Source organism: Notolepis coatsorum (genome assembly GCF_963971535.1).
Source record: "Notolepis coatsorum genome assembly, chromosome: 1".
NCBI classification, from domain to species: domain Eukaryota; kingdom Metazoa; phylum Chordata; class Actinopteri; order Aulopiformes; family Paralepididae; genus Notolepis; species Notolepis coatsorum.
Window position 1 is genome coordinate 229,869,732 of NC_140165.1, and position 23,345 is coordinate 229,893,076.

Genomic DNA, 23,345 nt, shown 5'->3' on the forward strand with positions numbered 1-23,345 from the left:
GATCTGCTGCATCTGCTGCAGAGTGGCGTTCTTATCTCCTCCCAGGAGCAGACCCAGCTCCACCATGTACTCCAGATAGGCCGTCAGTACCTGGAAGAATAAACATCACCATCGCCATCATCATCATCGTTATCATTATCATCGTTATCATCATCATCATCATCATCATCATCATCATCATCATCATCATCTGCTGCTGCTGCTGCAGGGAGAAATCCTCCCTTCCCAGCAATAAGCTGCAGCTCTATTGTGTATTAAATAGGCTGTTGGAGCCTGTTGGATAACATCAGCTATCAGGATTCATAGCAGTTCTTTCCCCTTTTCCTCAGGGTGTTCATGAACCTGCTCTTATTGGATTACAATTGTTTGTTCTTGTCAAGTAAACCTTATCCAGTACAGCTGAGCACAGTGCAACTTTCCAATGCCGACCAGTTCAGTCTCTGGTGATGACACTGTTGTCATGCTAGCTTCCCAGGTCCCAGTTGTTGTGAAACAGGGTGGACATTTTAATAATATTTTCTTTTATTAGATTAGATTCATTGTACTGTATTGTTATTATACAGAACAAGTACAGTACAACGGAGATAAGTTTGGCTCCAACCAGAGTGCAAATGTAACAGTAAAGTGCAATAGTAATATACAATGTACAGGTGATTAAACTGCATATAAAATACATAAATGTGCACTACTGAGTAATAGTGCTAATCAGATGTATGTACAGATTTGTAGTATTAATATGTACAGTAATACAGGTATAGGTAGGTAGGTATAGGTAGGACACTATGGTAGTAAGTCGTATATACTGTATATGAATGGTAAGAATAAATATACATGTACTGTATATCCAGCATTATTGTACATGCTATCATGCAGGGTTGTATGGGTTATATGCAGGTATATTAAGCCATAATATATGGATGTACAAATATATATATATGTACATCCATATAACAGCTACCAGTATAATGCTGGTAAAATGTGGCTTGTGGCTTGTAAGTTTGTCAAGTTTGTCATTGCCACCACTAGGGCTGCAACGATTAGTCGACATAATCGCCGACGTCGATCATAAAAACTCGTCGACGGCGAATTTTTGCGTCGATGCGTTGTATACATTTTTTTAAATTTTTTTATATATATACTTTTTTTTTGCACTACCTATCTTTGTGAAAGTGGCTTCGCAGCTCTGGTCCAGCTGAAGACAAAGCAGAGGAACAGATTGGACATTGAGCATGACCTCAGAGTTGCTTTGTCTACCATCACCCCAGACTTTGAGACTCTTGTCAGGAGCAAACAACATCCCCAGTTATCCCATTAGTTCCCTGGGATGTTAAGCTAAAACGTCTGCTAAGAAGGATATATTATTTATTATTATTATTATTATTATTATTATTATTATTATTATTATTATTATTATTATTATTATTATTATTATTATTATTATTATTATTATTATTATTATTATTATTATTATTATTATTATTATTATTATTATTATTATTATTATTATTATTATTATTATTATTATTATTATTATTATTATTATTATTATTATTATTATTATTATTATTATTATTATTATTATTATTTTATTTCATTTTGTTTTTAGCCATAGTTGCACTTTTGTTGCAACCCCAGTTATCCCATTAGTTCCCCCAAACTTACTGTCGGTCTGTTATGTTAAGCTAAGAAGTCTGCTAATAGCCCGGAAAAGGAGCCGCGCCCACAGGAAGCAGAGATGGAGGGTGTGACAGAAATAATCGTTAGATTAGTCGACTAATCGAAAAAATTATCGACAGATTAGTCGACTACCAAAATAATCGTTAGTCGCAGCCCTAGCCACCACCTTGAAATACTTTAAATATATCTATAAAAGATGTTGTATTCAAATAAAATGCAGAGTGACTGGTGACCTTTGTGGATTAATATGTGACCGTGACAGGTATGTAGTTTGCTTCGCGGTTTTCAATATTTTGAATAGTACTGGCCAGAACAAACCAGCTGACAGGAGCTCTCCATGCTATCCATCCTCACCTTCTCATTTGCTGTCTTGTTAAGGTAATAATCCCTGGAGGGCAGGAACAGCCCTGATTGGTCGACCTGAGAGGAAAAGATTAACAAACAGATGAGCAAAAAAAACAATGAAAGTGCTGAATTCATGGTGCATTCAATAGTATTTAAAGGACAATGCCACCCATTTTGACTGCTGCTGTCGGGCAAAAACCCTGTATCTCCAAAAGGGGAAACTCTTCAGGAATTAAGGAAAAAACAACTCAATGTTTTAATAAGGTATTGTACAATAAATAGGCTACTGTTCATCCAGTATCTTTAGAAAGAAAAAGGTATATGCTGACTAGACCACGGCTCTTATCAATTGTTACAACTCTGTAAGTTAGTTCAGACGGCTCTGAGTGAAGACAGGTGAGTCTACCTGGATGTGTAAGTTAGTTCAGACGGCTCTGAGTGAAGACAGGTGAGTCTACCTGGATGTGTAAGTTAGTTCAGACGGCTCTGAGTGAAGACAGGTGAGTCTAACTGGATGTGTAAGTTAGTTCAGACGGCTCTGAGTGAAGACAGGTGAGTCTACCTGGATGTGTAAGTTAGTTCAGACGGCTCTGAGTGAAGACAGGTGAGTCTACCTGGATGTGTAAGTTAGTTCAGACGGCTCTGAGTGAAGACAGGTGAGTCTACCTGGATGTGTAAGTTAGTTCAGACGGCTCTGAGTGAAGACAGGAGGTGAGTCTACCTGGATGACGTTGCTGTTGGAGTTCTTGGGGTCCACGCTGACTCCCACGGTGAAGAAGGGCTGCGCTCGGAACGGCCCGGACACGATCTTCAAAACCTCCATGAAGTTGTCCTTTTCCCAAGGCCCGGTGATGTTCCAACCTCCATTCTGTAGACAGACAGAGACAGTAGGACCTTCACATTAAAAGCTTGGATGAAACATGGTTAGGGATGAACCTTTGACACTTTTTCACTGCCTATATATAGACCTGTCCGCTGTATACATCAGACTCAGTGTGCGCGCGCATCACCGGGGCAGAAAGGAACGTAATCCTGGTCAGAACAACGGGGCAGACTACAATATATTTGCATTTGTTAGCCAGGCTAGCTATCTAAACAATCAATCCATGCCAAAGCTAGATATGTAAAAGGTGAAAGACTCACACTCACAGCCATGCCGATTTGGACAAATGACAGCCAGCTGTTTTTGTTTGAAACTACTTTTAGTCAGGGGAGTGTCATGGTTTCTCCATAGAGCCCCGTCTTGTTCTTTTAGCACAGCAGCTCGCGCAGGTCCGAGGCAACTTAGTCACGTGACTCAGTTGGTATTGCTGATTGGCTGGAACACGGTATGTTTGTAAACAGCGAACATGTCTATCCGGATCATCGATCTGGTTACTTACTGAACAGTAGGGTTGGGGGGAAATCAACACAGCACTATTGCAATATTTTGAGTGCCGATATCATATCTATACAGTTACCCCAAGTATCAATATTAAAATAAAATACAAATTGGCTTGACAATCAGTGAGGTGAACAGGCTGAAAACGTTATCATATTAGATAAAGTCTTCTGTTGGGGACATCATTTGCAGTTGGAAAAAGATAATAAATGACAATCTATTGCAATATCACGATATTGTGACTCCAGTATGGTGATAATATCATGTGACCTCTGGTGAGTCTCACTCCTACTGAACAGTGTGAGATGTGAGGGATATAATACATTTTTTGAATATATTAAATATGTATTATTATAAAAAAATATATAATTTACATACATTTTATGACTGTAGATGTGATGCAATACGCATTATATGTGCTTACAAGCATGGTCATTACATGTCATAACTGCATTTTAATTAATTATGAGTTCCCTTATATGCATAGATGTGAATAAAGAGTGGTCTTATGTTAGCAGACAAGATATTCAGTTGTACGTTGTAGAGGAATATAACGGATCAATGAATGTACTTAGTCAAATATAAACTTGGTTAAACACAGGTTTATTATACCAAATACAGTAGGTAGAAGTAAGTTAAGAGTTATAGCTGGATGACTCAACAAGGACAATGGGTCTCATTCCCCAATATTTTCCAAAGAGTTCTCTTGGAAGACTTATCTTGGAACCGACTGAGACAGAATCAATGACAAGTTCACTCTGAGTCCTCAACACGCTGGTAATATGTAAGGATGCACCGAATGGGAAATTCTTGGCCGAAACCGATACCGAAAATAGGAAACAGTTGGCCGAAAACCGAATGCCGAAAGGCCGAAAATGATTCATAGAATAGAATTTTCTTTTACCAATGTTGTTCAGCTACCTGATTATGGAAAAATATATGATTATGGCAAAACTTAACTTAAATAATAAATAATCACTATTATGGGTCCATAAAACATTTATTCAGCACTTCTGAATGCATACAGTACATTAATTCCAAGTCAAGTGCATTTTCTTTTCTCTGTAGGATAACTACAAAGTGCATTCAGAACAAAGCCAATGTGCTTTAAAACTGCATAAAGATCTGCACACATGAGAGGGAGAATAGCTTATAGCAGACTTAATGATGTTACTGTAGTGGCTACAGTAAGCATTTTATATAAAAGTACCCCCTCCAATGTACAGTAAATTACCTAGTATGCTTGTCAATATTCCAATGTACAGCTTTGCTTGTACAGTTGTACAGTGTTTCCCCCCCCCCCCAACCCCTCCTTTTCGGCCGAAAACTTTCGGTGGCCGAAATTTCGGTGCACCCCTAGTAATATGTCTTAATATGTCAAACATTCGCACCTGTGATATCTGCGTTGGAGAATGGCATATGTCTCAAACGCGAAAGCGCGTCCCCGTTCAGGTCATTTGCATACAAAACAACGCCTCCAGAGCTCCTTATAAGGCAACTAATGATGCAGCCGCGTGAAAATGGAATGGCGGAAGCGCTTTGCGAGTCTTGCGACCCATCAAAATTTTATTAGATTAATGTATTGGCATCATATATAGTACAGCTCGTGGTACACCTGCCGCAGCGCGCGCACACACACACGCGCGCAGTACTGTATATGAATGAATGAATGAAAACTTTATTTAACAGATTGGAGAATGGGTACAATACAGTACGGCTCAATACACACAATTGTTAAGGGGATGCAGACCAGAGAAAGACGTTTGTCTTGTTTACATAATATATATATTATATATATATATATATATATATTAGTGCTGTCAATCGATTAAAATATTTAACTCGATTAATCGCATGATTGTCCATAGTTAACTCGCGATTAATCGCAAATTAATCGCATTTTATATATATATATTTTTTTTACCTTAAACGGATCTTTCTTAAACGGAAGTTCCAAGTTTTAATACTCTTATCAACATGCGAGTCAAGAAATGCTTGCTTTATGCAGCCATTTAACACAAAAGGATGACCCTCATGCATTGCAAATTTGCATCAAATTCAAAACAGAGTGATGCACAAAATAACTTAGTTAATTGTGAGTTAAAAAAAATAGTGGCGTTTTAATACCGCGTTAACTTTGACAGCCTTAATATATATATATATATAGCCTACGGCGTAATGAATGAACGCAGTATAGGCTTATTATTCCATTAATGACTTGTTTCATTAGGATTTAGTAGATACTATATATATGCTCTGCCCTACGTACAGTATAAGTACAGACTGTACTTATACTGTACGTAGGGCAGAGCATATATATAGTATCTAATCCTAATGAAACAAGTAATTAGAATAATATAAGCCTATATACTCCTGTTCATTCATTAGACACGTAGGCTATACTGGCGCACACAAGACTTATGGAACATTAATGCAGTCTATTTCCACACGATTAGCTTTAGTTCTTATTTATTTATTTATTTATCCACTGTCATTTCAGTGTTGGTGTATAGGCTATATAGTGTATTTCAATATAAGTTTAATTGATTAATGATATATTCGAAGGAATGCAGGTTTATAGCTATATCAAACAAAGGTCTGTCCCATTGTATACCAATCAATGGGATATATTGCATGTTGACCTGCATTCTTTCAAATGTATATAATTAATCATTAAAACAGATATGTACCAAATAAGAAATATAAATTCCACAGAAGGTATTAAATAATTATTATTTTCAATCTTTTCCCAATAATTGCATAATTGTGTTTGAATATCTGAGTAATTAAAGTAATTATACATTTGTCCAAAATAGCTGGTTCAGATATGGTTAATCCAGCTGCCCTGTGATCAGATAAATCCATATTATTTATTTTTCCGACATCAAAGGCATCAAAGGCGTAATTTCTTATCGTACAAATATTGTCATATTTATTTTAATTATGATTAAGTAATTAATTCCAAGGAGGCCTGTAGCGTTGACATGAAGGAATCACTATGAGAACACAGTCTGTCAAGTTAATACAATTTTCAATTAGTCAATCAATCATAAGTGTGCTCCTCAGCACTCTTAAATCTGCTCTCAGCCACGCTAAAATCTGATCTCAGGAAAATTTGGGGAATCACGCTACCAGCCCTAATATGTCTTAAATGGGCAGAAATATGCCTAAGAGGAAATGTTTGGTCGTAAATCCGTTCGGGAATGAGACCCAATGGCCTGATGTCCCCAGGAGAGCTCAAGAATCCTGTCAGACGTATAGTTTAAATAGTGGAGAGAAAGGGATTCTGGATAACTACGGATTTGTTATCCTTGCTTTTTGCCTCGTCTCGTTGTCGATCGTTGTTATGATTTTATGTGCCGTGTGATTTGATATGCTTTTTCTTTTGCACATTTCTGTATGTACACTCGACGTGACTGTAAACCTCAGTTGCCTTTCGAGTTTAAATAAAGATTTGAACCGAAACAAAATCATCTGGGAGAATGCAGTGCAAACGGAATCTCCATAACCTCCAGCCCCTTTGTGTGCCACGTGTGCCAAAAAGGTAGCAGTTCTACTCTTCATGCGTCCAAAAAGGTAGCAGTTCTACTCTTCACGCATCCAAAAAGGTAACTGCTCTACTCTTCACTCGCCCAAAAAGGTAACTGCTCTACTCTTCGCTCTTCACGCATCCAAAAAGGTAACAGCTCTACTCCTCGCTCTTCACGCGTCCAAAAAGGTAACAGCTCTACTCTTCGCTCTTCACTCGCCCAAAAAGGTAATGGCTCTACTCCTCGCTCTTCACACGTCCAAAAAGGTAACGGCTCTACTCTTCCGCGAACCAGCGGAGGTAAGACCTGCTCGCTGCTGGAGGACGTCACCGCGGCAAAGACGTGTGTTTACTTGAGGCAGACAAGCTTTCAGGCTTGTTTGAAGAACAAGTGCGGTGATGCGACACGACAGGACTGGGGATCAGATAGCGGCAAATATCAACGCGATAACCGGCGTGGATTTATGGGGCCTGGAGTTCCGCCACTGCTGTATATCCATCAAGCCCCCGTTCCTGCTTTAATAAAAAAAAATTCAATTTCTCTTTCTCAACAGAATTCTCCCACTAACAAAATGTTTACAGCCAAGACTGATTGATGGATCTGTCCTTTGAACTTGCTTTTTCTCTGCTGGTGAATGGCAGTATCAATCTTTTTCCCCTTTTTTTCTGAAATAGCCGAAGTATAAGAGGACCTCAAACGAGACCGCTATCTATCAGCATGACAAGACAAATGGAATCCAGTCTCTAGAAACTGTAGCGCGGGAAGAAGACGCTTTGATGTATCTCCGTTTATCTGGATACTGTATGAAGGAGAGTCTATTTCTCCATTTGTTTTTGTGTGTTTTGTGTGATGTGATTTTTTATGTGAAACCGATTGGGACGCAAGACGGATTCGAGAGAAATCTGGCGGTTGAGGTACAAATCTCATCTCTTCTCTTCTCATCTAATCTGATCACATCTCGTAACTCAAAATCACTGGTGTTATCAGGGGGCTGTGAGATGCAACTGCAAACAAGTGGCCAGCATCCTGAGACACAGTGGCAAACAAGTGGCCAGCATCCTGAGACACAGTGGCAAACAAGTGGCCAGCATCCTGAGACACAGTGGCAAACAAGTGGCCAGCATCCTGAGACACAGTGGCAAACAAGTGGCCAGCATACTGAGACACAGTGGTAAACAAGTGGCCAGTGTACTGAGACACAGTGGTAAACAAGTGGCCAGCATACTGAGACACAGTGACAAACAACACTACACAACAACAACCATCAAACGCACATAGCACACACATCCACACGCACACACTCACTTTAAACAAACACACTGTAGCACCCACTCCCCACACTTTATAGCACACACTCACTTTAAACAAACACACTGTAGCACCCACTCCCCACACTTTATATTTATTGATGAAGGATTGCACTACAACTCGTACACCTTACTGTAAATTGTACCTAAATTGTACCTCATCCCATTTCTGCTTTGCACTATATAGTATTGTACATTAGTACACTGCATAGTATTGTATATTATATGGTAACTCAGTTACGTCTATTCTGCATCGAACATTGTACATATGTCTATACTGAACACTGTGACCTCATTTTCTACTTCTAATTTACATGCTATACTATGTTATTTGATACTATCTTGTCTAGCACAGTCTCTGGAGCGTAACAGTAAGAAGCATTTTGTAATATGAAAGTATTCTGTACTTCTGTATGACAACTATTAAAGAAACTTGAAGTGGCCAGCATACTGAGACACAGTGACAAACAAGTGGCCAGCATACTGAGACACAGTGACAAACAAGTGGCCAGTGTACTGAGACACAGTGACAAACAAGTGGCCAGTGTACTGAGACACAGTGGCTAACAAGTGGCCAGTGTACTGAGACACAGTGGCTAATAAGTGGCCAGTGTACTGAGACACAGTGGTAAACAAGTGGCCAGTGTACTGAGACACAGTGGCTAATAAGTGGCCAGTGTACTGAGACACAGTGGCTAATAAGTGGCCAGTATACTGAGACACAGTGGCTAATAAATGGCCAGTGTACTGAGACACAGTGGCTAATAAATGGCCAGTGTACTGAGACACAGTGGCTAATAAATGGCCAGTGTACTGAGACACAGTGGCTAATAAATGGCCAGTGTACTGAGACACAGTGGCAAACAAGTGGCCAGTGTACTGAGACACAGTGGCTAATAAGTGGCCAGTGTACTGAGACACAGTGGCTAATAAGTGGCCAGTATACTGAGACACAGTGGCTAATAAATGGCCAGTGTACTGAGACACAGTGGCTAATAAATGGCCAGTGTACTGAGACACAGTGGCTAATAAATGGCCAGTGTACTGAGACACAGTGGCTAATAAGTGGCCAGTGTACTGATACACAGTGGCTAATAAGTGGCCAGTATACTGAGACACAGTGGCTAATAAATGGCCAGTGTACTGAGACACAGTGGCTAATAAATGGCCAGTGTACTGAGACACAGTGGCTAATAAATGGCCAGTGTACTGAGACACAGTGGCTAATAAATGGCCAGTGTACTGAGACACAGTGGCAAACAAGTGGCCAGTGTACTGAGACACAGTGGTAAACAAGTGGCCAGTGTACTGAGACACAGTGGTAAACAAGTGGCCAGTGTACTGAGACACAGTGGTAAACAAGTGGCCAGTGTACTGAGACACAGTGGTAAACAAGTGGCCAGTGTACTGAGACACAGTGGCTAATAAGTGGCCAGCATACTGAAGGAAATCACTGGTTTGCATATGGTTATAACAAATTTACATGTATGTAAAGTAAATATCTATATAGATATTAGTTTAACGGACACTGTGTGTGTGTTAAACTTTAGAGACAGACATGTTCTCTGTAGCAGGGCCTGTGGGAGAGATAAGAAGCCAGAGAGCCAAGGTCACTCAGAATTAGGAAAATAACATCAACATTCAGGAAGAGATAGCCGACGAGCTAGTAATTATAGTGTATATTATGGGTCAGCCGTTGACGGCCGTTGCCAGGGGGACAATGGTAGAGAATCATTGCGCGAGACAGAGAGACTTTAAGACTTTAAGCTAAGCTGTGAGTCTTCCGGGTGGGGAGGCAGACGAGTTTTGACAGCGAGACGAACTACACCGATGGCTGAGCTCCCAGCTCTCTGAACGAGGGTTGGGAGGGGGGAGGGGAAGACCATGCGGTATCATACTGAGACACAGTGGCTAATAAGTGGCCAGTATACTGAGACACAGTGGCTAATAAGTGGCCAGTATACTGAGACACAGTGGCTAATAAGTGGCCAGTATACTGAGACACAGTGGCTAATAAGTGGCCAGTATACTGAGACACAGTGGCTAATAAGTGGCCAGTGTAGAGACACAGTGGCTAATAAGTGGCCAGTATACTGAGACACAGTGGCTAATAAGCATGTGTTCTTGGCGAACGTCCCATGATGAGTAAGAATAAGTTACTAAGAGACTGTGTCGGACTCTTAACCACCAAAACCTGAATGGACTACAATGTATGATGTATATCATGCCAGTTAGGGTACCAACTGTTTGACTCTTACTCAAAATACATATTCAGATTCAAATTGCCTATATTATATTATACTAAATTGTATTGTAACGTTTAATATAAGTGATAGGGCATACAGAGCCTCATCTGCATATTTTTTTATTCAGATGTAATTTTATTTCCTATATTTCTACTATTACCCTGCCCATACCTGTACCTCCCCTCCCCCCTCCCCCCACCTCCCGACGCCCGGGGAATTTACGCAAGGGGATCAATGAAGAAATATCTTATCTTATTCGACTTGCCGCGCTAAATAAAAAAATGTGTTCTCAATCTGTTCTTGCCGAGACAAACGAGAGGACACAAAACTTCAGGCGTGGAGTGAGAACAGCAATCAGTGCGTTGAACACAATGAGACATGTCTAAATAAATAAAATATGATATAAGTATTGTTTTTTTGCTCCACGCAAGAGTGCCTGCAGTTCGTTTCCTCTTACATATTACATTTAGTCGTTTAGCGGACGCTTTTATCCAAAGCGACTTACAAGTTCTGTACAACAAGTCAGCAGGGAGGGTACAACTCTGGCAGCTAAGAGTAAGTGATATTCAAACAGTGTTGAACTTGAGTGCTACAGACTTGACTGCATAGTAGGTAGTAATATAGGCAAGGAAGATTATTTAGTGGCAAAGCACAATAGTAAAAGACAGTATGAAGGTAGTGGTTGTATTTATTATTATATATAATAAATATAATATTATTATATATTATTAATATAGAGGTGTGTTTTTAGTCGACAGAGGAAAATTGGGTGGGTTTCAGCTGTCCTGACTGTGGTGAGAAGTTGGACAGGAATAGCCTGCCAGGAGCTAGTAGTGTGTCTGAGGCGGCCAGAAGATCTAGAGCGTACGGGTCTTGAGGGTGTGCAGTTAGAGACCATTGACCGGAGGTGGGAGGGAGCCGCTCCACCTCGCTGCATGGTATGCCAGGTCGAGGACCTTGAAGCCGATTCGTGCAGCGATGGGAAGCCAGTGCAGCTCTCTGAGGAGTGGGGTGACGTGGGCTGACTCTTTCATGTGATGATCCCAAACACACCTGCGTTTTCCTCTATAAGTTTACAAATAAGAATGTGTTCCTACTGCAGTATGGTTACCGTGTTCATCTTTTCGATTAACTTGAAAAGAAATGAACGCAATTAATCAGCTAATAGCTTCGATATCCTGCCGCGTGCCGCGGTGTCTGTTGTGTTTACGTTCCAGGAGAATAACGAGTGGCCCAGACATTCCCTGAATGTTTCATTTCACTATACAAAGTCTTCCAAATGGACTTTGGAGAATGAATTCAGCTACGGTTTAGCGCCTGGTTCTCACCTTGGCAACAAGGTTGATGAAAGAGAGAGAGTGAGAGAACAAGAGAGAGAGAGGCCACCTCACAGAACCATCTTCACCGTAAGTACAGCTGCTGGGATTGTGTACTATTATTGACCGGAACAATCCTACACCACTCTCAATTCACTCTTCTTGTTTGTTTTGTCGCTCTCAGCTTGTAGAACAAAGCCACCGTTCTGACAAGCTGCACATAACCAAGCAACATTTTCCCAGAGACAACGTAAATGGGAAAACAATCACAGCCGACAGTATTTTTTTCCCCTTCATTAAATTTGTCAAGACATGTGGGGTTAATTTATGGAATTGAGAAATATTTAGAAATATATATATATACAGAGGCGGCTACGTGGTGCAGTGGGCAAGGCGCTCACCACGAATACTGGAGACGCTGGGTTCGCCTGTTCGAGCCCAGCGCTCCACATTGCTTTCAGTTTAGCTGGTCGTCCGTACTAATACACATTTGCAGTATTAGGGGGTGGGAAACTGATGGGTGGGGATCGGGCGTTGTGGACAGCGACTCCTAAAGGTCGGTTGGTGCGCCTGCGCAGTAGAATCAGGAAGCGATGGGGGCGGCGCCCCTCCAAAGCGCAGACCCCTGACGCTGAAAGATCGCGCCGCGCAGGTGGAAAGATGCGACTGCTGTTACCTCGAGTACCGGAGGGGACTCGTGCTACTGTATGTATGACTTAGTCCACATTGCAGCCGGCTTGCGGGAGGCAAGAAACAACGTTCGAGACAGGAGAGGGTTGAATTGGATGATACGAAATTGGGATGGGAGAAAAATAGAAAATGGGAGAAAAAGTGGATAAAAAAAAAAGAAATATATATATATATATATTTTAAAAAGAGTCTCCTGATACAATAATCTGATATCGGTATTCAGATTAAATATATGGACATTTGTATGACACATTATTGTTATTATTCATCCTGGTTTGTATAATAATTATTATTATTATCATCATTATGGGATGTCCGATATTATCGGCCGATATTGGCATTAAAATGTAATATCGGAAAATTATCGTTATCGTTTATTTATTTTTTTACATTTATTTAAACTTTATTTACCCAGGCAAGCAAGTAAGAACAAATTCTGATTTTATTTATTGTCAAAAGTATGCATAATGTTGTGTTAATTCCACGACAAGAGATTATTATTCCGTTTTTTTGGGGGGCGAAACACTGCATATATCGGTATCGGTTGATATCGGTTGATATCGGTATCGGAAATTAAGAGTTGGACAATATCGGTATATCGGATATCGGTAAAAAAGCCAATATCGAACATCCCCATCCTGTATATGTAGGTATACACATTATACATACAGTTTATATACAGTTTATAAATACGGTTTACCTGTTATACATACAGGTATACATACATGTGTTTTTGATTCATTGTGCACATAATCCAACACGTATCCCCAAATTGTAAACAGCTTTGCACACATTCATTTAGTTTGAGTGTTATTGAGAGTGAATAAGTTTTAAAGTGGTAGCTTAACACATTCCCTGCCATTGGTTATATCCATCAATATAGCCAGTCTGCCACCACTCTAAGCCTATGGAGATGTTTACCTTCTTTGCAGGGCTATAACTTTTTAAATTGTATTGCTAAATTGACATTACTATGGCCCATTCAACATCGATTATCTATCGTTCAGGATGTAGGAACGTTACTTTTTCATTCATACAAAAATACCTTCTAGAATATAAGCATGTTTTTATCGTTTTCTGCAGTAATTCCTAGAACGTGAGTTATAGGCCTAAACGCATATATAGATTATCGATTGCCGTTTATTCCCTAGACACGCTATATTAAAAAATTCAACTGTATATGATCGTATACGTTATGCGTCATCATGCGTGGAGGAAAGGGGGGGGGGGGGGGGGGGGCGTTTATAATTCCGTGATCGTCAGTAAATGCTTTATGTAGTATGGGTGATATATTGATCAGATGGTTTGCAAAATAACGTTAGCGTCCTCTTACTGTGCGTCAAAGAGACTGGCGGTGAAATATCCCAAGTATAGGACATCGATCGCCTAGGTCCATTTCCGGTTCGTATGTCGCAATAAACGCCGAAATGATATAGATTATTAAGTTTATAAAGCGATCGATATGTACTATAGTGTCTGTCGGGAGCCTTGCAACAATGTCTGACGGCCGGATGAATTTAATCGACGCACACCTCCCACTTCCTGTTGTTCGAGTGTAACCCGCCCGACCATCCACCAGGCGGCGGTATTGAGCCGTCGTTGTATTGAGCCATAGGGTCCAGCTGCAGCGTCGGAGGTGTATATATGAATTATGAATGCCATGGCGAAAAAATTTAATATTGATCTCAATAACGCTGTACAGCGAGATCTGGCGGTCAAAGCATGGCGGGCAATAGCGCTTTACAGCGTGGATGGCGGTGGATGTGTTAATGGGAAAGATCCTAATTTTTGTTTATTTTGACAACATCTATTGGTGATAAGTGATCATTGCTGTTATGTTTTGGCACAATATTGACTCGCTTTCCATCTTGAACATTCATGCTAAATACTGAGTTAGTCTTCTATTCATTCATGCTAAATACTGAGCTACTCTTCTGTTCATTCAATGCTAAATACTGAGTTAGTCTTCTATTCATTCATGCTAAATACTGAGCTACTCTTCTGTTCATTCATGCTAAATACTGAGTTAGTCTTCTATTCATTCATGCTAAATACTGAGCTACTCTTCTATTCATTCATGCTAAATACTGAGCTACTCTTCTATTCATTCATGCTAAATACTGAGTTAGTCTTCTATTCATTCATGCTAAATACTGAGTTAGTCTTCTATCTATTCATTCATGCTAAATACTGAGTTAGTCTTCTATTCATTCATGCTAAATACTGAGTTAGTCTTCTATTTATTCATGCCAACTACTGAGTTAGTCTTCTATTCATTCATGTTAACTACTGAGTTAGTCTTCTATTCATTCATGTTAACTACTGAGTTAGTCTTCTATTCATTCATGTTAACTACTGAGTTAGTCTTCTATTCATTCATGTTAACTACTGAGTTAGTCTTCTATTCATTCATGTTATTACTGAGTTAGTCTTCTATTCATTCATGCCAACTACTGAGTTAGTCTTCTATTCATTCATGTTATTACTGAGTTAGTCTTCTATTCATTCATGCTAAATACTGAGTTAGTCTTCTATTCATTCATGTTATTACTGAGTTAGTCTTCTATTCATTCATGCTAAATACTGAGTTAGTCTTCTATTTATTCCAAACTAGCTACTGGTGACATCACTTCCTGTGCACTGCATGATTTTCCCGGGAACACCCTACCAGACACCACTGTTTAGAACAGCCAATAACAGCAAATGGTAAAATATTGGTAGAATCACTATTGTGTTATATCAATTGGCGATACCGAGTGACAAAAATAAACATTATTATTATTATTATTATTATTATTATTATTATTATTATTATTATTATTATTATTATTATTATTATTATATAATAAAGGTATAATCTATGATGTTGTCAAACAGCGACTTCTAGGCAAAAGAGCCCCACTTGGTATTAATCTTGGTTTACATTTATGACTTGGTCTGACATGTGGGTTGGAGGTTAGTAACTTATTATACTGTGAGTTTCTCCAGACCTCTCTTGGTAGAGCCTGAGGTGTGGCCAGAAATAGCAATCCCTCCCCCCATACCCACTGAAATCCAACCCACACATCAGACAAAAACTAAAACTGTAAACCTTTTGCCTAGAGGCCGCTAGGCATTACATGACAGATTCTACCTTTAATACATCCTCCAGTGATGTCATCGGAGGACACTGAATCCTGGTGTTGCGTTAATCACAACTCAAGGAAATTATGTAATTGCTATTTTTAACCTCCATATTTCCAACACAAGGATTCAGTATTGATTGATTGATTGATTGATTGATTGATTGATTGATTGATTGATTGATTGATTGATTGATTGAAAAGTTTATTAACAGATTGCAGAATGGGTACAGTACAGTACATCTCAATACATACAATTGTTAAGGGGATGCAGACCAGAGAAAGACTTTCGTCTTGTTTACACCAGGGTCCCCCATTTTCAATTCATCATAACATATATGACATACATGACATACAGATAGACAGTACTGCTACATCTATACATTTATGACATATCAGATTTGCAAAAACAGTACTGTTTGTGATACAAAAGTGTCCAGAAAAGGAGTGTATATACATTTGGCGTAGAAACTGTACATTGGAGGAGGTTGGTGGGGTGGGGTTGGGTGAGGGCTGTACATTGGAGGTGGGGGGGGGGGGGGGGGGGGGGGGGGGGGGGGGTTGGGTAGGGGACACACACACATTTTACACTGTACATTGGAATATTGACAAAGCCTTACTTGGTCATTTACTGTACAACTAGGTTAGGACATTTGTAGGGGCCAGTTTCGAATTGCAGTCTCACGTAGGTGTTTTTTGAGAGTGTTTTTGAAGGTGGGTAGTGATTCACATTCCTTTACAGCTTTAGGCAGGGCGTTCCACATTGATGTGGCATAATTGCGAAACGTGTTTAGTCCCTTGTTTGAGCCGAATCTGGGTTTTACATGATTTGTGGAGCTCCCTCTGGTGTTGTGATCGTGGTATTCACTGACCTTTGGGAAGTATTTTGACATGTACATGGGTACCTTGGTCGCGTAGTGTATCTTGTAGACCAGGCCCATTGCAAGTTGCTGTACTCTGTCGTCTACTCTAAGCCATCCTAGGTTGTCAAAGTGGGCAGGGGTGAGGTGGGTTCTAGGAGTCAGGTCAAGTAGTAGTCTGACTAGCTTGTTTTGAGATGTTTGTAATTTGTTTTTTAGTGCCTTTGAGGTGCTTTGGTACCATGAGGTGCAAGCATAGTCGTAGTACCCTTGAATGAGTGCTCCTGCTAGAGTCTTCAGGGTATTCTTGTTTACCAGAGAGGAGATCCGGTACAAGAATCGCGTTCGTTGGTTGACTTTTTTTATTACATTGGATGCCATTTTGTCACAGGAAAGATTAGCCTCTAGGATGGAACCCAGGTAGGTAATTTCATCTTTCCTTGTGATAATATTGTCACCCACTGTAACCGAGAAGCCGTCGGTCTTGCTGAGTTTGTTATTTGAACCGAAGAGAATGGACTCTGTTTTGCCCATGTGTAATGATAGTTTGTTGTCGGCGAGCCATATGCAGATTTTGCCTAGTTCCGAGCTGAGGGCTTTTTCAACCTGTAACTTGTTCTTGTCAGAGACCAGCAGGGCTGAGTCGTCCGCAAACAGGAACAAGTTGCAGTCACAAGCTGACGACATGTCATTTGCATAAATTAGGAATAGTAGCGGTCCTAGTATGCTTCCTTGTGGAACACCACAGCTCACTGTGAGGGGGGGGGATAGGGTACCGTTTACTTCCACCATCTGTTCCCTCCCCTCCAGGTAGGATTGTATCCAGCTCACTGATAAACTATCAAAACCAATTGCTTTTAGCTTGTCAATCAGAATGGTGTGATTGACAGTGTCGAAGGCCTTTTGTAGGTCCAGCATGACCATGCCGCAGTATTTGCCCGCGTCCACCTCTTGTTTGATGTGGTCGTTCAAGTAGAGAAGGCATGTGTCAGTGGAGTGGGATGTTCTGAAGCCAGATTGGAATTCGTAGATTAGATTTTTTTCCGCGAGGTACTTTTCGATCTGTTCGTATACTATTTTTTCCATGACTTTCGAGATGGATGTAAGGATAGAAACAGGGCGGTAGTTACCCGGGTCTAATTTGCTGCCCTTTTTGTGCAGGGGTGTTACTCTCGCAATTTTGAAGTCCTTGGGGACGTGTCCCTGTTTTATGGAGAGGTTTATTATGTGTGTGATGACTGGGGTGATGGCTGCTGCTGAGTCTCTGAGGAATTTGGAGGGGATGTTGTCATGGCCAGTGGCCTTGTTTGGTTGGAGGGCGCTCAGTTTTTTGAGTACCTCATCTGTAGTTACTATTTCCAGTTTGAAGTCGTCTTTGTGGACGCCTAGGTTCATGTAGTATGCTACTATGTGTTCTACCCCATACTGCCCTGAGTGGGAGGGTAGTTTGTTTACCAGTGTTGTGGCTATGTTTGTGAAGAAAGTGTTTAAGTAATTGGCTACAATGACATCACTGGAGGACATGTTCAAACTCATTAACTCTCAATAACTGTATAAATTCATTGTGGGATGTGTGTAGATTATGTGCAAAACAATATCAATATCACTAACCCGCCCTGTCACTCACACACCCAGTAACTCACTCCGTCACGGTTAGCAACACTCTGCCCCTAGTGGTGGCGCACAGGCATGGCACCTTGACTCATGTTCAGAGAATCTGCCCTGCATCTGCTTCCCATATAGACACTGGGTGTCCTTGTTCAGTTAAGTGCCCCTTTAATTAATACTTTGGTTAAAACGGTCCGTATCGGTTTCCTCACCTTGGCTATGAGATCGATGAGGGGCTGCGCTCCCTGCTCCTCGATGCGCTGCTCGTTCAGACAAGAGAGGTAATACGACTGGGTCTTCCTCTCCGCGTCGCTGCTCGAATTAAACGTGCCGTTCTCTGGGGGGGGGGGGGGGGGAGAAGACAAAACGAAGGACAAAAGTCAACAACTTTTGATGAAAAAAAAAAGTTTCATTACAGAGTAATTAGCCTCCCTTTACGCCCCACTGCTCAAATTAAAGCGTCCCTTACCCTGGAAGGAGGGAAGACATGTCGGAGCAACACATGTTTTTCAGTTTCTCATCATCACAAAATCCACCCACTAACAGATGGTAGTGCTAAAACTACGCTGCTTTTAACATGTTTGTCGTCTTTAGAATACACTTTAAGCATCATCGACATAGAAACGACCTGTGTAGTAATTCATTCACCTACTGTAGTTCCGAGAACTACTCTATGTCTGACCACTGGGTGAGTAAATGGAATGGTAAATGGACTGGATTTATATAGTGTTTTGATCTGCTTTACAACTTACAGTATGCCTCACATTGATTGATTGATTGATTGATTGATTGATTGATTGATTGATTGATTGATTGAAAATTGTATTAACAGATTGCAGAATGGGTACAATACAGGATGCAGACCAGAGAAAGACTTTTCGTCTTGTTTACATCAGGGTCCCCCATTTTCAATTCATCATAAATATGACATACATGACATACGGATAGACAGTACTGTTACATCTAGACATTTATGACATACCAGATCTACAAATATACAGTACAAAAAGAGTTTACAAAGAGAGTATATACATTTGAGGGGGAAGAAACTGTACATTGGAGGAGGTGGGGTGGGGGGGGACACTGTACATTGGAGGGGGTTGGGTTTGGACATTTACAGGGGCCAGTTTCTAATTGCACGATGCGGCATAATTGCGAAACGTGTTTAGTCCCTTGTTTGAGCCGAATCTGGGTTTAACATGATTTGTGGAGCTCCCTCTGGTGTTGTGGCCGTGGTATTCACTGACCTTTGGGAAGTATTTTGTACATGGGTACCTTAGTGGTGTAGTGTATCTTGTAGACCAGGCCCATTGCAAGTTGCTGTACTCTGTCGTCTATTCTAAGCCATCCTAGGTTTGTCAAAGTGGGCAAGGGTGAGGTGGGTTTTAGGAGTAAGGTCAAGCAGTAGTCTGACCAGTTTGTTTTGTGATGTTTGTAATCTTGTTTTTAGTGCCTTTGAGGTGCTTTGGTACCATGAGGTGCAAGCATAGTCGTAGTACCCTTGAATTCACCCATTCACTCACACATTCACACACCGACGGCAGAGGCAATGTTTACTTTTACTCTTACTCATAGTATATATTCATATTCTTTGTTTCCTATATTTGTTGTAACGTATAGTATAGCTGATAGGGCAGGGCAGATCTAATTGTATTGCATATATTTATGTTTTTCTACTATTACCCTTAATCTTAACTCATCTTATCTTATTGTTAGTCTCTCAGGGGCATCCATGTTTCTCTCTGTTCCAGACCCTTTGAACGATCTGAAGTCATAATTACGACCTCCCAACTGTGAATTTCATACTTACTTACGACTGCGAATGGAACGTGACACCGTTGCTTCTATACACCTTTTCAAACTTGATAAACATTCTAAGTGGGTTTACAGTCGTCTCCAGTTCCCACATTAAAAGCGACTTACAGGTTCTGTATAACAAGTCAGCAGGAAGAGTTCAACAAGTGTCGAACTTGAGTGCTACAGTCTTGAGTGCATATTAGTAATAATAAAAGCAAGGTAGATCCCTTAGTAGCAGAATGCATACTAGTGAGAGACAGTAGTAGTACACACCTTGATGTCACTGTAGTGGCTTTTCAATCGCAAACGCTTTAAGGACAGAACTCACCCCAGTCCTTAAGCAGCTGACCTGGATGACAGTGAAACAGAGGATGGCATGTAGCCTGGTAACTTTTTTGTTTAATATCTGTAATACTGGGAAACCGGAGGGTTTGCACTCACAACTTGAACTGTACCCAACTAATACGAGACATGGATTGGATATAGCACAAGGCAAGCATTCGATTCATGCTACTTTACCTCTACCAAAAACAAATGCTCTGAAAAAGACGGTAATGTATAGAGCAGTTGCTTATTGGAATAAAATACCCAGAAATATAACTATGGTAAGGAACAAATGTATGTTTAAAAAAAAGTAAAAAATTGCGCTCATGATTAATGAGTTACATTTTGGTCATTATTATGGAAATTAGTATGGAAATATAAAGGTGATTGGTGACTTGAGAAAAGTTATGCTATATTATGAGTTAAAATCATATAAATGATTTTGAACTGTTTTGTTCTTATGGACTGACTATGTAATTTGTATTTTATGGTTTTATGGTAACTTATGAATATTGAGTGAGCTTTTATTCACTGTTTTGTTCGTTGTGATGTTTTCTTGCGAGTACTTCAATGTTTGTGGTTTTATATTTTATTTTAACTTTTTTTGTGTGTGTTTGTATTTTGAATGTTTGTACCCCAGGAAGAGTAGTCTCACTTTGGTGTAAGACTAATGGGGATCCACAATAAAACAATAAAACAACAATATACGTGTGCTAAGTATGACAGGACAGCTGTTTCAATTGCAAATCATCATGTGGCACCATTCATGTTTCTACACTAAAAGATGCGTTGGGACTACTGCCGTTTTAAGCTTATTTCCAGTTAAATTAGCTTGTGTCCAAGCTGGTCCCTGGCAACACAAGTCATTTTGAACAGGTCTATTCAATAGCTCCCATGGGCCGCCTCAGCCTGAGAACATGCTGCTGAACCAGCAGGGAGCCGGTCTATAAGGTCCTGGCTACATTGATCCGTTGTGTCCGACTGTCTATGCCTGCTTTTAATTATCTTTCACTGCCGAGTACCCGTCTACGTGTCCGTCTCCAATGTGTCTGTTTTGACGGATGGAACGGTTTGAAGAGGATGCATTTTTGGACAGATACTGTACGTCCCCGTCCCAAGCAAAGCCACAACGCCACTACAAACGTACCAATACATTTTGTCTATTGCATCTCAGTTTTGTGATGGATCAATGCTAAGAGTCTTGACTGAGAGGTTAGCGTTGTGAATGAGGACCATGTTGATTAAACCAGAATAGTCAGAATGAGGACCATGCAGACTCACATCACCAGAAAACAATGCAGGTGTGTGTTCACCACCACACTAAAGAGTTAACCCTTTCACCAAATACACTACAGGGTCAACCCTTTCACCACCACACTACAGGGTCAACCCTTTCACCACCACACTACAGAGGCAACCCTTTCATCACCACACTACAGAGTTAAACCTTTCATCACCACACTACAGTACATGGACAACCCTTTCATCACCACACTACAGGGTCAACCCTTTCACCACCACACTACAGGGTCAACCCGTTCACCACCACACTACAGAGGCAACCCTTTCATCACCACACTACAGAGTTAACCCTTTCATCACCACACTACAGAGTTAAACCTTTCATCACCACACTACAGAGTTAACTATTTTTTTTCTTCTTTTTTTTCAATGTTTTTGGTAGATTTTTATTTGTTTGAGAATTCAGAGAGAGAGAGAGAGAGAGAGAGACAGAGGAAGAACGGGAGACAGATCGGGGGGAAGACATTCGGCAAAGGACGCCGGGTCCGGGAATTGAACCTGGGTCGGCCACTTCGCGACGCAGCATGTTACATGGTTCGCCACTTGGGCGCCCGAGAGTTAACTCTTTCACCACCACACTACAGTCAACCCTTTCATCACCACACTAAAGGGTTAACCCTTTCACCACCACACTACAGAGTTAACCCTTTCATTACCACACGGCAGATGGTTAACCATTTCATTGCCACACTGCAGAGGGTTACCCTTGCATTACCACACTGCTGAGGGTTAACCCTTTCATTACCACACTGCTGAGAGTTAACCTTTTCATTACCACACTGCTGAGGGTTAACCCTTTCATTACCACACTGCTGAGGGTAAACCTTTTCATTAGCGTAAAGTGCAATATTAATATATAATGTACAGATGATTAAACTGGGTATAAAATATATAAAGTACTACTGAGAAATAGTACTAATCAGATGTATGTACAGAGTTGTTAATTAATATGTACAGTGCCAATGCCACACTGCAGGGGGTTAACCCTTCCACTACTAAACTGTAGCATATGGGCGACTGACTGACATCAGAGTGTTTTGAATGATGACAGTCACTCTAGACTCTGTCACACCAAGAAACCAGTGTGGGGTTTGGGTCTGGCTACACTAGGGAAGCTAGTTTATGTGTACAGTAGTAAAAGATGTTTGCTAGCTCTCTGGTTACCACCAGTAGTTTGCTCATGAAACCAACATATTGAGACAGTAGGACGGCTGAGAGGCAGACACAGAAGAGACGTTTCTGGAGGGATTAAAACCTAGGCCAGTAGGGGCAGGCTACTTGTGGTTCCACAAGTGGGGGCCATGACACCATTTCTGAGCAGTTTTGCATTCATCGTATAACACATTTGATTAATTTTATGTATGGCTGCCCCCTCATAGTCAATTAGTCGATTTATACACTTATCTTGGCTAGACGGGTGGGGGCCAGCCGCTACAACCTGATTGGGCCGCTGGATCAAGTGACCCAACAACGCCACTGATTGCGGTCCGGCCACATACTAGGTTTTGACCTAGTCTTGTTCCACGGTTTTATAGTGTTATTTCCTGAGAAATTAAGTGCTAGATTTAAATATTAAGATTAAACTGGACTTTGAAGAAGTCTTTATTCATTGCACACATTGCAACATAAAAATGTTTTGGGGTTGCCGATTAAATTTAGTCTCTGAGCTTGACCCATCCCGTCGTCCGCAGAGAATAGGCGGCTTCTCTTTGATGACCCTCCCGGAGCTCGGATAGGAGTGGATCTGAAGCGGCCAGAGGATGTAGAGCGGAGGGGTCTTGAGGGTGTGTAGTTAGAGACCATTTGTATAGACATATCAGCACAATAGGTAGTAGTAATA

General features: G+C 40.8%; 1 protein-coding gene across 1 annotated transcript in view; it reads right to left on the bottom strand.

The window, feature by feature from the left end:
• The window catches only part of ece2b (endothelin converting enzyme 2b), a gene marked incomplete at its 3' end in the record, with an annotated part of 247,781 nt that overhangs the window by 51,020 nt on the left and 173,416 nt on the right, over nt 1-23,345 (bottom strand). Inside the window, exons 6-9 of the mRNA XM_084309069.1 lie at nt 18,295-18,419; nt 2,744-2,890; nt 2,032-2,097; nt 1-90 (exon numbers count right to left, since the gene is read on the bottom strand). The exon at nt 1-90 is cut by the window's left edge and continues 99 nt beyond it. Of these exons, the coding sequence (XP_084165195.1) occupies nt 1-90; nt 2,032-2,097; nt 2,744-2,890; nt 18,295-18,419 (428 nt within the window). The remainder of the gene's footprint in view (nt 91-2,031; nt 2,098-2,743; nt 2,891-18,294; nt 18,420-23,345) is intronic.